This window comes from Piliocolobus tephrosceles, chromosome 10 (genome assembly GCF_002776525.5).
Source record: "Piliocolobus tephrosceles isolate RC106 chromosome 10, ASM277652v3, whole genome shotgun sequence".
Classification (NCBI taxonomy): domain Eukaryota; kingdom Metazoa; phylum Chordata; class Mammalia; order Primates; family Cercopithecidae; genus Piliocolobus; species Piliocolobus tephrosceles.
In genome coordinates, this window is record NC_045443.1 from 51,361,174 (window position 1) to 51,372,129 (window position 10,956).

The 10,956-nt window shown below is 49.3% G+C and overlaps 1 protein-coding gene across 8 annotated transcripts in view; it reads right to left on the bottom strand.

Moving 5' to 3' along the window:
• The window catches only part of SMUG1 (single-strand-selective monofunctional uracil-DNA glycosylase 1), a 52,298-nt gene extending 43,617 nt beyond the window's left edge, over nt 1–8,681 (bottom strand). For 2 of the 8 annotated variants that reach the window (XM_023210905.2, XM_023210909.1), the window contains exons 1-4: nt 8,591–8,675; nt 6,742–7,001; nt 3,569–3,872; nt 2,414–2,533 (exon numbers count right to left, since the gene is read on the bottom strand). In XM_023210905.2, coding sequence (XP_023066673.1) covers nt 2,414–2,533; nt 3,569–3,853 — 405 coding nt within the window. In that variant the 5' untranslated portion in view covers nt 3,854–3,872; nt 6,742–7,001; nt 8,591–8,675. Of the gene's footprint in view, nt 1–269; nt 2,534–3,568; nt 3,873–6,741; nt 7,002–7,529; nt 8,042–8,590 lie in introns of those variants that run through there. The other 6 variants (XM_023210901.1, XM_023210899.1, XM_023210902.2 and 3 more) reach the window with 6 other exon arrangements.
• Between the last annotated feature and the right edge of the window lie 2,275 nt (nt 8,682–10,956).

Here is a 10,956-nt window from a genome sequence, read left to right on the forward strand (position 1 = left end):
TCCCCTCCCTGGGGATCAAGCTGATCTCATCCAGCTCAAAGTCCCAGCCCTGTAACTATATGGTTGGTCATTCTGGCATGGTCAGCCTCTATCCTCAGTCAGATCTTACCATAAACTCAGGTGTGGTCTGAGATCAAATTTCAATATAAAATTAGGTGTGGCCTAAGGTCAAATCTCAACATAAATTCAGGTGTAGTTTCAGGGACCCGCCACGAAAAACAAAGATACTCCTATCACTTGGGAAATTCTAGGAATTTAGAGTCTTCTTCTCAGGAACTGAAGACAAAGGCCAAATTATTTATTATACAATGAAGAGGGGGGATTTATATGAAAAATCTTATGAATTTTGGAAGCTGGAAATTACCTGTGTCCCAGGAGATGGGAAGTAGACCATGTGTTCCTCATTAAGGTGGTCTCAAGACCTGCTCTGCTTCCAACTTGGTTCACTTTCCCAGCCCTTACCAAAGGGGCACCCAATCAACCATTCAGCAGACATAAAAAATGAGCTGGATCCCAGGTTCCCATCTGCCCCATCATGTTCCTCGCAGTGTCCACGGTATCATATGAGACCCCAACAGACACTTAACAGAGACCCTGCAGGTTTGGTAAGGCAATTAGAGATCTACCAAATCCAGCCAGGCACCAGCCCTTTAGGAGGCCAAGGCAGGTGGATCACTTGAAGTCAGGAGTTTGAGACCAGCCTAGCCAACATGGTAAAACCCTGTCTTTACTAAAAATACAAAAATTAGCCAGGCGTGGTGGCGCATGCCTGTAATTCCAGCTACTCAGGAGGCTGAGGCAAGAGAATCACTTGAACCTGGAAGGCAGATGTTACAGTGAGCTGACATCACACCACTGCACTCCAGCCTGGACAACAGAATGAGATTCCATCTCAAAAAAAAAAAAAAAAGAGAGAGAGATCTACTACCTCCTTCTCCCAGCTACCCAAGACAACCCCTTGCCAACAATGAAGAGGTAAGAGGGGGGAAATCTAAATGACTATCTTCCCCCTCTAGCATGCAAGAGGGGGAAGAAAGTAACAAGACAAAAGGCTTTAGGAGCTTTTAATGCTTAGTGTGAAAAAAAAATCACAGGCTAGGTTTTTCATAGTCATTGATCTGTCTCTGACAAGGCAAGAATTCTCCCCTCACCCTGGCCACAGGTGGAAGCCCAGACTCTCCCCTAGCAAGGTATCCAGAATGGAGAGGGGCTACCCTTGTAGTGCAGTGCTGTGAATCCCCAACCCAGAGGCAAGAAAGCAAGAAGACTATGTAATGAGCACCCACATGCCAGGCCCATGCAAGGCACTTTCAAGTGTTATCTCAGTTAATCCTCATACCAACCCCATAAGGTAGGCATCCCCATTTTACAGAGGAGGAGCCTGAGGCTTAAAGAGGTTTATCAATTTGTCCATCAAAAAGTTCCAAGTCTCAAAGCTGGGATGAAAAGCCAGGTCTTCTGACTTTCACTCTGCCACACTGCATTTTTCCTCTAATTCAGCTGCAGCCTCCCCTAAGAAGTTCACTCTTAATTTCATGTCCCATGCTTTGTCTTGGTCCCTGTGAGGAAAGGGGTCAGCTGAAGGTAGCTGTTCTATAAGGATGGGTAGGTATCCTGGCAAGGTACTTCCATGGAAATAGTAAATGTGACCTTGGAAGTTACTGTCTAGGGCACTCTCAGCTGAACAGTGTCCCGAGGAAACACGAAGGTAGAGCAGTCTGCAAGTGCAAAAGCACACCTTCTGCGGATTCCCTACAAAGTGGGGTCCCCTGAAAGGGGCAATGTTCAAAGGTAAAGAAAGCAGGAATCAGGAGGGCAAACACGAGTAGTGTCAAAACTGCCACGGCAAGTTGGAAAACAGTTCAACAGATCAAAGAATGCATTTCCCAGTGACCAGGGAGCACAGAAGGACCTTTTGCTCCAGTCCAGGAGATGTGTTGTCATCTGTTTGGCCAAGAATGACTTCGAGGTCTTGAATGTGTCCCATACAAGGCCCCATGGGCACTCATTTCAACAGCAGTGGCAGCAGCCCCAGCTCATTCAATCTTTCCTTGGCCACTGCCTCCCAGCCCTTGTTGGCCTGTGGGTTACGGGGAGAGGGATGCAGGAGCCCTTCCACCTGGACCTCCGGCATCAGGCCTGCCAGAGCCCGTCGTGCCCGCTGCTCTGCCAGTCGCCCAACTCCCACCACCAGCCGCACCCCCAGCAGCTGCACCTGCCGGCAGAGGGCCGCCTCGCAGATCCGAAGCAGCTGTTCTCGCTGCTTGGTAGGCAGCTCAGCAGGGGTGAGGTTGCGCCCGCTGGGAGCCAGGAAAAGCAGAGGGCATAGATTGTGGACAAAACAGTGATGGAAGAAGACCTCAGGCTGTCCACAGAGGGTCCGGAAAAAGCCCCAGAATCGGGCACCACTCACTTCTGACTGTGGACACTCCAGTCCCAGCACTGGTCGTTTAGGATGCTCTTGGGAAGGGGTCAGCACAGGACCCCCAATGCCCAACCAGTCCCGGACCATGCTTACTTCCCCAAAGGGCACCTGTGAGGAAGGAGAAAGACATGAAAGGCTTCAAACTGGAGACCTGAGGCCCGGGCTCTGGACCAACTGACTTCTTTGTACCTTCCATGAGAATCCAGCCTGCACCCCCCACCCCCACCTTCACCCAAAGGCCTGAGACAAAGATTCTTGGCCCTATGGTTTGAACCTGTCCATCTTTTTCCATTTCTTCATTGTGAACTGTGGCCCAGAAGAATCTGTTTGCCTCTAGCCCAAGTAGCCTTTGGGACCAAGTACAGGGACTACACTGAGATATCTAGCCCTACACAGGATTTGATGGTTAGTACTGGGGACAGACAGATGGTCTGAGACAGAAAGGCAGCCAGGGTTAAAGGAGGCGCAAGGACAGGCTGACCACTGTTCTCTGGGTGCCCTCCCAGCCCCAAGCCTCAGGCTGTCATTTCCATCAATCATCATTGATCACCTTTCATCACCCAGTTGGGGTCAATAAAAGCGATTGAGCCTTCTGCCCTGAAGCCTCTTGCCCTCCCCCAACTGCCAAGCACCCCCACTGAGGGGCAGTCACTCATCCCAAGCTCCGAAAGAAAAGCGGGCAGGCACTGGAGCCAGGCTCCATTTTGAACCTCGCCTTAGCTAGGAAACAGAACCCAGGTTCCCAGAACGCCCTGCATCTCTTACATACCCACCCCTGTCAACCAGTCTCTACTGAGGACCCAGCAGTCCTAGTCCCTCTTCTGACCCCAACCACACTCCAGGGACAGGGGAGATCCAGTAAAGGAAGGATGGGGCTGGTGGAAGGAAGGGCTCTCAGAGATAATTAGTGGCCAGCTCACAGGGAAAACGAAACTACCATTAATGTGCTTGGTTAATTACGGGCAGAGATGCTGGGAGAGGGCCTCAGACCACAGGAGCCAGTATGTGTGTTGAGAGGGAATGGGGCGAGGGGACCTACACATGTCTACAGCCATGCACATGCTCCTTTCCTTCACAGCACACCCAGCCAAGCATCCACCTAGAGCCCCCCACTCCACCCACTGAGGAAGCCAAACCCTTTACCCCAGTCTGGGCCATGCCAAAAGGTCCAGGGTTCATGCCCAGGAAGAGCACTTCCTTGGGGCCCTGGCAGTAGCGAGTCACGTAGTTGCGATGTGGCTCCCATGCATACTCCAAGGGATTGTAGATGACGCCCACAGACTCCGAAAACTGCAGCTGGCTCAGCTCAGCACTGAGCCGAAGCTCCTCCTCCAGGAAGCTCTCAGCCAAGCTTCCAGGGTAGGGCTGGGGCTCCATCAGGGCACCTGCAGGCTCATGGATGGACCCCAGCAGGAAAGCCTGGGGCATATGGCCATGCCGCTGTCACCTGGGAAAACAGATGGACAGAGGCCCCATCATCCCTCAGCCACAGAGTAGGAGGGATCCATGGTTGCCAGGGCCCCCACTACCATTTCCTGGGCTCAGAAGGGACCCCTAAGAGACCATGTCAGTCATCTACCAACCACCAAGTAGGACTGAACTCATCTCAATTCACGGTAATGAAGGGCCCATTCCCTCCCCACTTCCAATATCGGTCCTCTTCACATGGCACCTGGTGAGGATAAGCCATAGCCACCAAACATCTCCCACTCCAAATCTCCTTTCCATCAGGCATAGGTCTGAGTCACTAGCTCCTGGGCTATGCCAAGCACATAGTAGGTTTTCAACAAACATTTACTGGTGGCATCCTTTCAGCACCTTTAATGTCATCCTAAAAAAGAAAAGCCCAGCCAGAATGAACTGTGCTCTGGAAAGCACGGTGCTGAAGAATGAAATGCAAGTGCACAGCCATAGCCCAGAGACCTGGGAAGGCTAATTACAATAGCTTCCAGGTGGTGAGCGACTGCTCCGCGCCAGGTACACCTCATTGATCCTCACAACAATCCCATGAGGTGGGCATTACTGCTCCCCTGTTATAAGTGAGGACACTGAGGCTTAGCAAGATTAAGCAACTTGCCCAAGGTCTTGCAGTTAGTAAGAAATAAAGCTGGGATATGAATGAGCCCAATCTCTCTGGCTCAAGGCTATGCTTTAACCACCCACACCATCTTGCCTTAGATGGTTTGATCAGCCACCCTGCCAATTCTACAACCCCCTAACCCCAGCCTGGCTTCTTTCCCACACTCAGGAACACCTAGTAGGATGATTACAGACTCCTCATAGAATCTTACAAGCTACGCAACCATGGCCAGAGCTTCAGGTTTCCGCCTTCAAATACAAAGAATAATAATATCCACTTAATAATGTTGACATAAGGAAGGCCAGGCACAGTGGCTCATGGCTGTAATCCCAGCACTTTGGGAGGCCAAGGCAGGTGGATCACCTTAGGTCAAGAGTTCAAAAACTGGCCTGTCCAACATGGAGAAACCCTGTCTCTACTAAAAAATACAAAAATTAGCTGGGCGTGCTGGGCAAGGTGGCTCACACCTGTAATCCCAGTACTTTGGGAGGCCGAGGTGGGTGGATCACCTGAGGTCGGGAGTTGGAGACCAGCCTGACCAAAATGGAGAAACCCCACCTCTACTAAAAATACAAATTAGTCGGGCTTGGTCATGCACGCTTGTAATCCCAGCTGCTCGGGAGGCTGAGGCAGAATCATTCGAACGCGAAAGGTGGAGGTTGCCGTGAGCCGAGATCGCGCCACTGCACTCAAGCCTGGGCAAAAGAGCAAGACTCCGTCTCAAAAAAAAAAAAAAATGTGCCAGGTGCAGCAGCTCACGCCTGTAATCCCAACACTTTGGGAGGCTGAGGTAGGTGGATCATGAGGTCAGGAGTTCAAGATCAACCTGGCCAACATGGTGAAACCCCGTCTCTACTAAAAATACAAAAATTAGCTGGGCATGGTGGCACATGCCTGTAATTCCAGCTACTCGGGAGGCTGAGGCAGGAGAATTGCTTGAACCAAAACCTGGGAGGCAGAAGTTGCAGTGAGCCGAGATCATGCCACTGCACTCCAGCCTGGGCTACAGAGGGAGACTCTGTCTCAGAACAAACAGACACAAGGATGGAATGAGATGTTATGTTTAGGTGAAGGGAGAAAAGGAAGAAATGGGAGAGGAAGAAGAAAGGGAAGAGAGAAGGGGGGTGGGAGGAAGGAGAAGGGAGGGGCAGGAGTAGAAGGAGAGGAGACAGCAAGCTCTGTAAACTGCAAAGGCCATTCCTTTGCTCCTCTCCCATTCAAACCCAGTGTTCCAACCTGACCATTCTACTTACATTTTCAAAATGCCTTTCCTACCTCAACTCCCAAAACTTTGCACATACCATTTCCACAATCCAACCAAATACACTCCTGAAGTCAACGAGGACATCATCCAACAGTCATCCAGTCAACTAGGACTGTGATTCCCCAACCTGCCCACATATCCAAATCACTCCCATCCTTCAAAATGCAGCTCAAACCATCCCTTTGATAAAGTCTTCCCTCCTCAGAACAGTGCAGTATTTGCCATAGTGTCCCACCCCCACCCCCAACACAAGTAGGTCCCGTGTGAGGCCTGGGAATCTGTGTTTTGTTTTGTTTTGAGACAGAGTCTCACTCTGTCGCCCAGGCTGGAGTGCAGTGGCGTGACCTCAGCTCACTGCAGCCTCTGCCTCCCAGGATCAAGTGATTCTCCCACCTCAGCCTCCTGGGTACTGGGATTACAGGCGCGCGCCACCACGCCCAGCTAATTTTCATATTTGAAGTAGAGACTGGGTTTCACCATGTTGGTCAGGTTGGTCTCGAACTCCTGACCTCGTAATCTGCCCACCTCGGCCTCCCAAAGTGCTGGGATTACAAACGTGAGTTTACCGTGCCCAGCCTGGGAATCTGTATTTTAGACAAGCTTCCCAGGGTGATTCTGATGGTTGGTGAAGGCTGAGAACCACTGTGTATCACCATGGTTACCATCGTCTTAATGAATTCCTTTTGCCTCCCCAGCTAAACTTGGGCAGATCAAGAGCCAGGCCCTGTTCAATCTCCCTCCATAAGCCCAAGGTCCTGGCCCTTATTAGGCACTCAACAAACACCTGCTCAGCAATATCCATCTTCTTTTTCACTTTTGTTTAAAACTACCTTCTGTGCCAGGCACAGTGGCCCATGCCTGTAATCCCAGCACCTTGGGAGGCCAAGGCAGAAGAATTGCTTGAGGCCAGGAGTTCAAGACCAGCCTGGCTGACATAGTGAGACCCCATCTCTAAAAAATAAAAATAAACACCTTTTACCAAGGAGGCACTCCTGATGGATCCCTCTCCACTTCTATATCCTGAGTTCACTCAAGGCTCAGCTGCCCACTCTGCACTCTGCTTGTTTTCCAGGCTCTGGATCTGTGGCCATCATATCTGCGTCTCCCATGCGACAAGAACCATTGTCATTCCTTCCTCTCAACTTTCTGCCTGGGTCATCTGTGACCTCTTCTCCAAGATGAGAACTCAAGGTTGACACAACAGCTTGATAAACCTATTTTCTCATCCTAGCCTAGAGGAGGTGGGAAAGAAAAAAAAATCAGAGGCCCAACTTAAGAAGTCCTTCCCTGACTGATCTCAGTAGTTTTTAACTGATCGGTTGTCCAGGTGGCTACCCACGACAAACTGGGCTCATACAAAAGCCGAGAAGGGTGCTGTGGAGAACGCCAGTGTTTCAGAGGACCTTGCTTTGCATTTCCCCATGCAACACCAACATTAGCAGATTAGCTGCTCTAGCTCTAGAATCTCAAGAGAAGTCTTGAGCCTACCTTTGACATTTAGACACCTGTGTTGGAAACAGCAAGGCTGGGGAAAAGAGTGACAAGACACTACTTTCATTGTTCCATAACTTCAAAGCCTGATCTCATAGCAAGAGCCACAGGCTGGAAGGCAATTGATTTGAATTCTACTCCTGTTTCATCTCTAAGAAAGTTCTCTTGAGCAACTCATTTAATTATCTTCTCTATGAAAATCACATATCCCATCCAACCTACCACCTGTTAACTCATTTATTTTTTTTCAATACCTATGAGTCTCTTACATGACAGGCACTACGGGAGTCTCTTGGTGAGGAAGAAATCCAAAGTAAGTAAAATGTAGCCAGTCTTTCCGTAAGCTCATAAACTGCTGTGAGGGCAGATAAACAACTAACTGTAATTCAGAGTGATGTGAGCTTTAATACCCAGAACAAAACACTAGAAGAATTCAAAGGAGGAACTTTTAAGTTCTACCCAAAGTCGCCCCAAGAGCCAGAGGCTTAAGAAATGTAGATATTTTATAAAATACAGTGTCATATTACATTAAGCACAAAGGCAGTGGAGTTGGACCCAGCGACAAGGCTGACCACCAAGGCCAGACTTCAGACTGATGTCAGACTTCTCTGACATCAAATCCGGGAAGTGAGGAAGGAATCGAAGACACATATGCACTCCCCTGTCCCTTGGAGTGGAGTCCAAGGGACAATAAGAAATACCCCTAAACTAAATAATAATAATAAAGCATAGGTTGGGTGCGGTGGCTCACGCCTGTAATCCCAGCACTTTGGGAGGCCCAGGCGGGCGGATCACGAGGTCAACAGTTCGAGACCAGCCTGACCAACATGGTGAAACCCCATCTCTACTAAAAATACAAAAATTAGCTGGGCATGGTGGCGCGCGCCTGTAATTCCAGCTACTCAGGAGGCTGAGGCAGGAGAATCGCTTGAACCCGGGAGCCGGAGGTTGCAGTGTGAGCCGAGATCGCGCCATTGCACTTCAGCCTCGAAGACAGAGCAAGGCTCCGTCTCGGAAAAATAAATAAATAATAATAAAGCATAAATTCAAAAAGACCATTTCATCTGGTTCCGAAGGGGCCGACTACTAAGGCACCATACAAAACCTCCGAGGGCGCCCGCTGGCTCTGGACGACTGGAAAGCCTTGATCCTGCAGACCTCCAAGGCGGTTTCATAGACTGGGCTCTCCCTGCACTGAGTCTAACCCCATACGGAGAGACGGACCCCAAAACATAGAAATCCTGACTACCCTCTCAGCTCAGCCCCGACGACCCTGGGAGCCCTCAACTTTCCCCCACAGCCCGAGGTTCCCACCCTCCTACTTCCTCACCTGGTCCAGCTCCCCGTCCCGTTTCCGGTTCCTTTCCCCCGCAAACCCAACCCCGGCGCTAAGGACAGTGGGAGTCGTAGTCTACATTGTTTAGGGAACGAGATTGGCGTGCCCGCGGCCACTTCCGCCGGAAATGCTCAATCCCGGAAGGCGCGCTAAATTAGCTCTAAACATCGCTGGGAATTGTAGTTTAATCTTTCCATCAGAGTTAAATCAGGAAGTCTTGAGAAGCGAAAGGCCAGAGCCTGCAAGTACCTAGGAAATCCTGAGTTCTATCCCTAAAGGGCATCGCCCTTCCAAAAGTTCATTCATATTTTTCCCAAAGGGATTACAAATCAGGAAGCTTCAACCATCCCCAATCCCTCATCCACCTGAGGTATTAACAATACCTAAAGACCATTTCTAGGCCCCCCGCCACCCTGGGTATAAGAGACCTCTCCTTTGCAGCCTGCCATTACTGTATATAGAACATCCACGAAGACATTTCTGGTAACTCCTAACAACTCTTTAGCAAGGAGCATCCCCCATTACTGTCCAAACCCATCTCCAGAGTGTCACCATTTTGACTTCTTTCTCTGCCTTGCTATCTGCCCAACCCTATAACCTCAGTATTAGTCAAGAGTTTTCCAGAGAAACAGAACTAACAGGATATCTATCTATACGAGGAGATTTATTCCAAGAATCGGCTCACAGGATTGTGGAAGCCAAGAAGTCCCACAGTCTCCTGCTCTGCTGTCTATAAACTGAAGAACCAGAAAAACCGGTGGTATAATTCAGGAAAGTCCAAAGCAGGGGAGGGGGCTCACTGCTAAGTCCCAGAGCCTGAAGGACGAAGAACCAGGAACTCCAATGATGTCCAAAGGCAGGTAAAATACATGTCCCAGCTCACCAAGAAAGAGAATTTGCCTTCCTCCACCCTTTTGTTCTACTGGGCCTCCAAGGGATTGAATGGTTCCCACCCACATTAATGAGGGTGATCTTCTTAAGTCAGTCTACCAATTCAAATGCGAATCTCTTCCAGAAACACTCCACAGACATATCCAGAAATAATGTTTTTCTGGCTATCTGGGTGTCCCTTAGGCCACTCAAGTAGACACATAAAGTTAGCTACCACTCTTCCTTCCAAATCTTCTCCCTCAAATGCTTTGTCCAGGAAAGTCCAAAGTATTTGGACTTTCTAGGAAGAGTGATCAATCTTAATCCCATGGCTGCACCTAACAGTCCATTCCCCCCCCCATTCCCCTCCCATTCCCCCATCCCAATATCTATATCCAAATCTGTCCTATTCCTAGTTTTGTTCTTATGCTCTATCTGGGTCTGGTTCTGTGTCCTGACTCTAAAATTTTCATTAGACTGGGAACCCCCTAAGGTTAGTTATCTTCTATATTCCTTCCACCCCACACTCTCCACACACCTTAGCACAGCCAAGGCTCTAATCACAGAAGCAAGGTCTCCCTGTGAGTGGTAGAGAAGGAGAACTATAAACCCCAGAACAGGAAGAAGTGAGAGAAAAAGGATGCTACCCCCTTCCCAGGACTTGTCTGATCTCCTATCAACAAAAACTTAATGGGTGCAGTAGGAGCTTCAGGGAGCTGTGAGCAGTGACCTTCTGACATCAAGGGTGAGAAACTACCCTGACCCTTGCAAGACTTTGGAAATCGAATTAATCATCCACCTCATGAAGCCCATAATTTTCTGAGCTTTAATTTTTACCAGATCCTCCCCCTGTCTATGTCTCTCTCTGCCTTAATTTGCCCCTATGTTATTTGCTCCTCTCTACTTATGTAAATTTGTCTCTAGATCTAGTCTCTTGTGTAGCTTTCTCTCTGTATCTGTGTGTCTCTCTCTCCCTCTGTGAACATCTCCCTATTTCTGCTTCTTACCCTAGAATGACTGGAATAAGAGGATCTGAGCTTCTAGAAAAAGTTCCACCATCTCTGTGTATCTATGTATTTCTGTATTTCTGACCAAAAATAAGGTGGTGGGACCTCATTGTGGTGTCATCTCGTTGCTTAAAAATTCCAGGATCTCCACCATCCCTTGGACAACCCTCCTGCCCACCCCTGACCCCTCTGTCATTTGCTTGCCCAGCACTTCTGTTCTAGTTTGTCATCTTGGCAACCTCTCCACATTCAAAGTCAGCTTCTGGCAGAACAGTAATGAGTGAAATGAGTAACAGGCAAGCAGAAATCCCCCAGGACCTCCACCTCCCCATCCGATTTCAACTTCCTAGAAGACTTGAATAACTGTTTCTTTCCCAATAAGCCCATCCACCCCAGGGAACCCAGAGATAGGAAGTCCAGATATAAGGAGAAACTGAGGCTTAGGCAGCCCACAGTGAGTCCCTATAGCTAATGCCAGAGGGG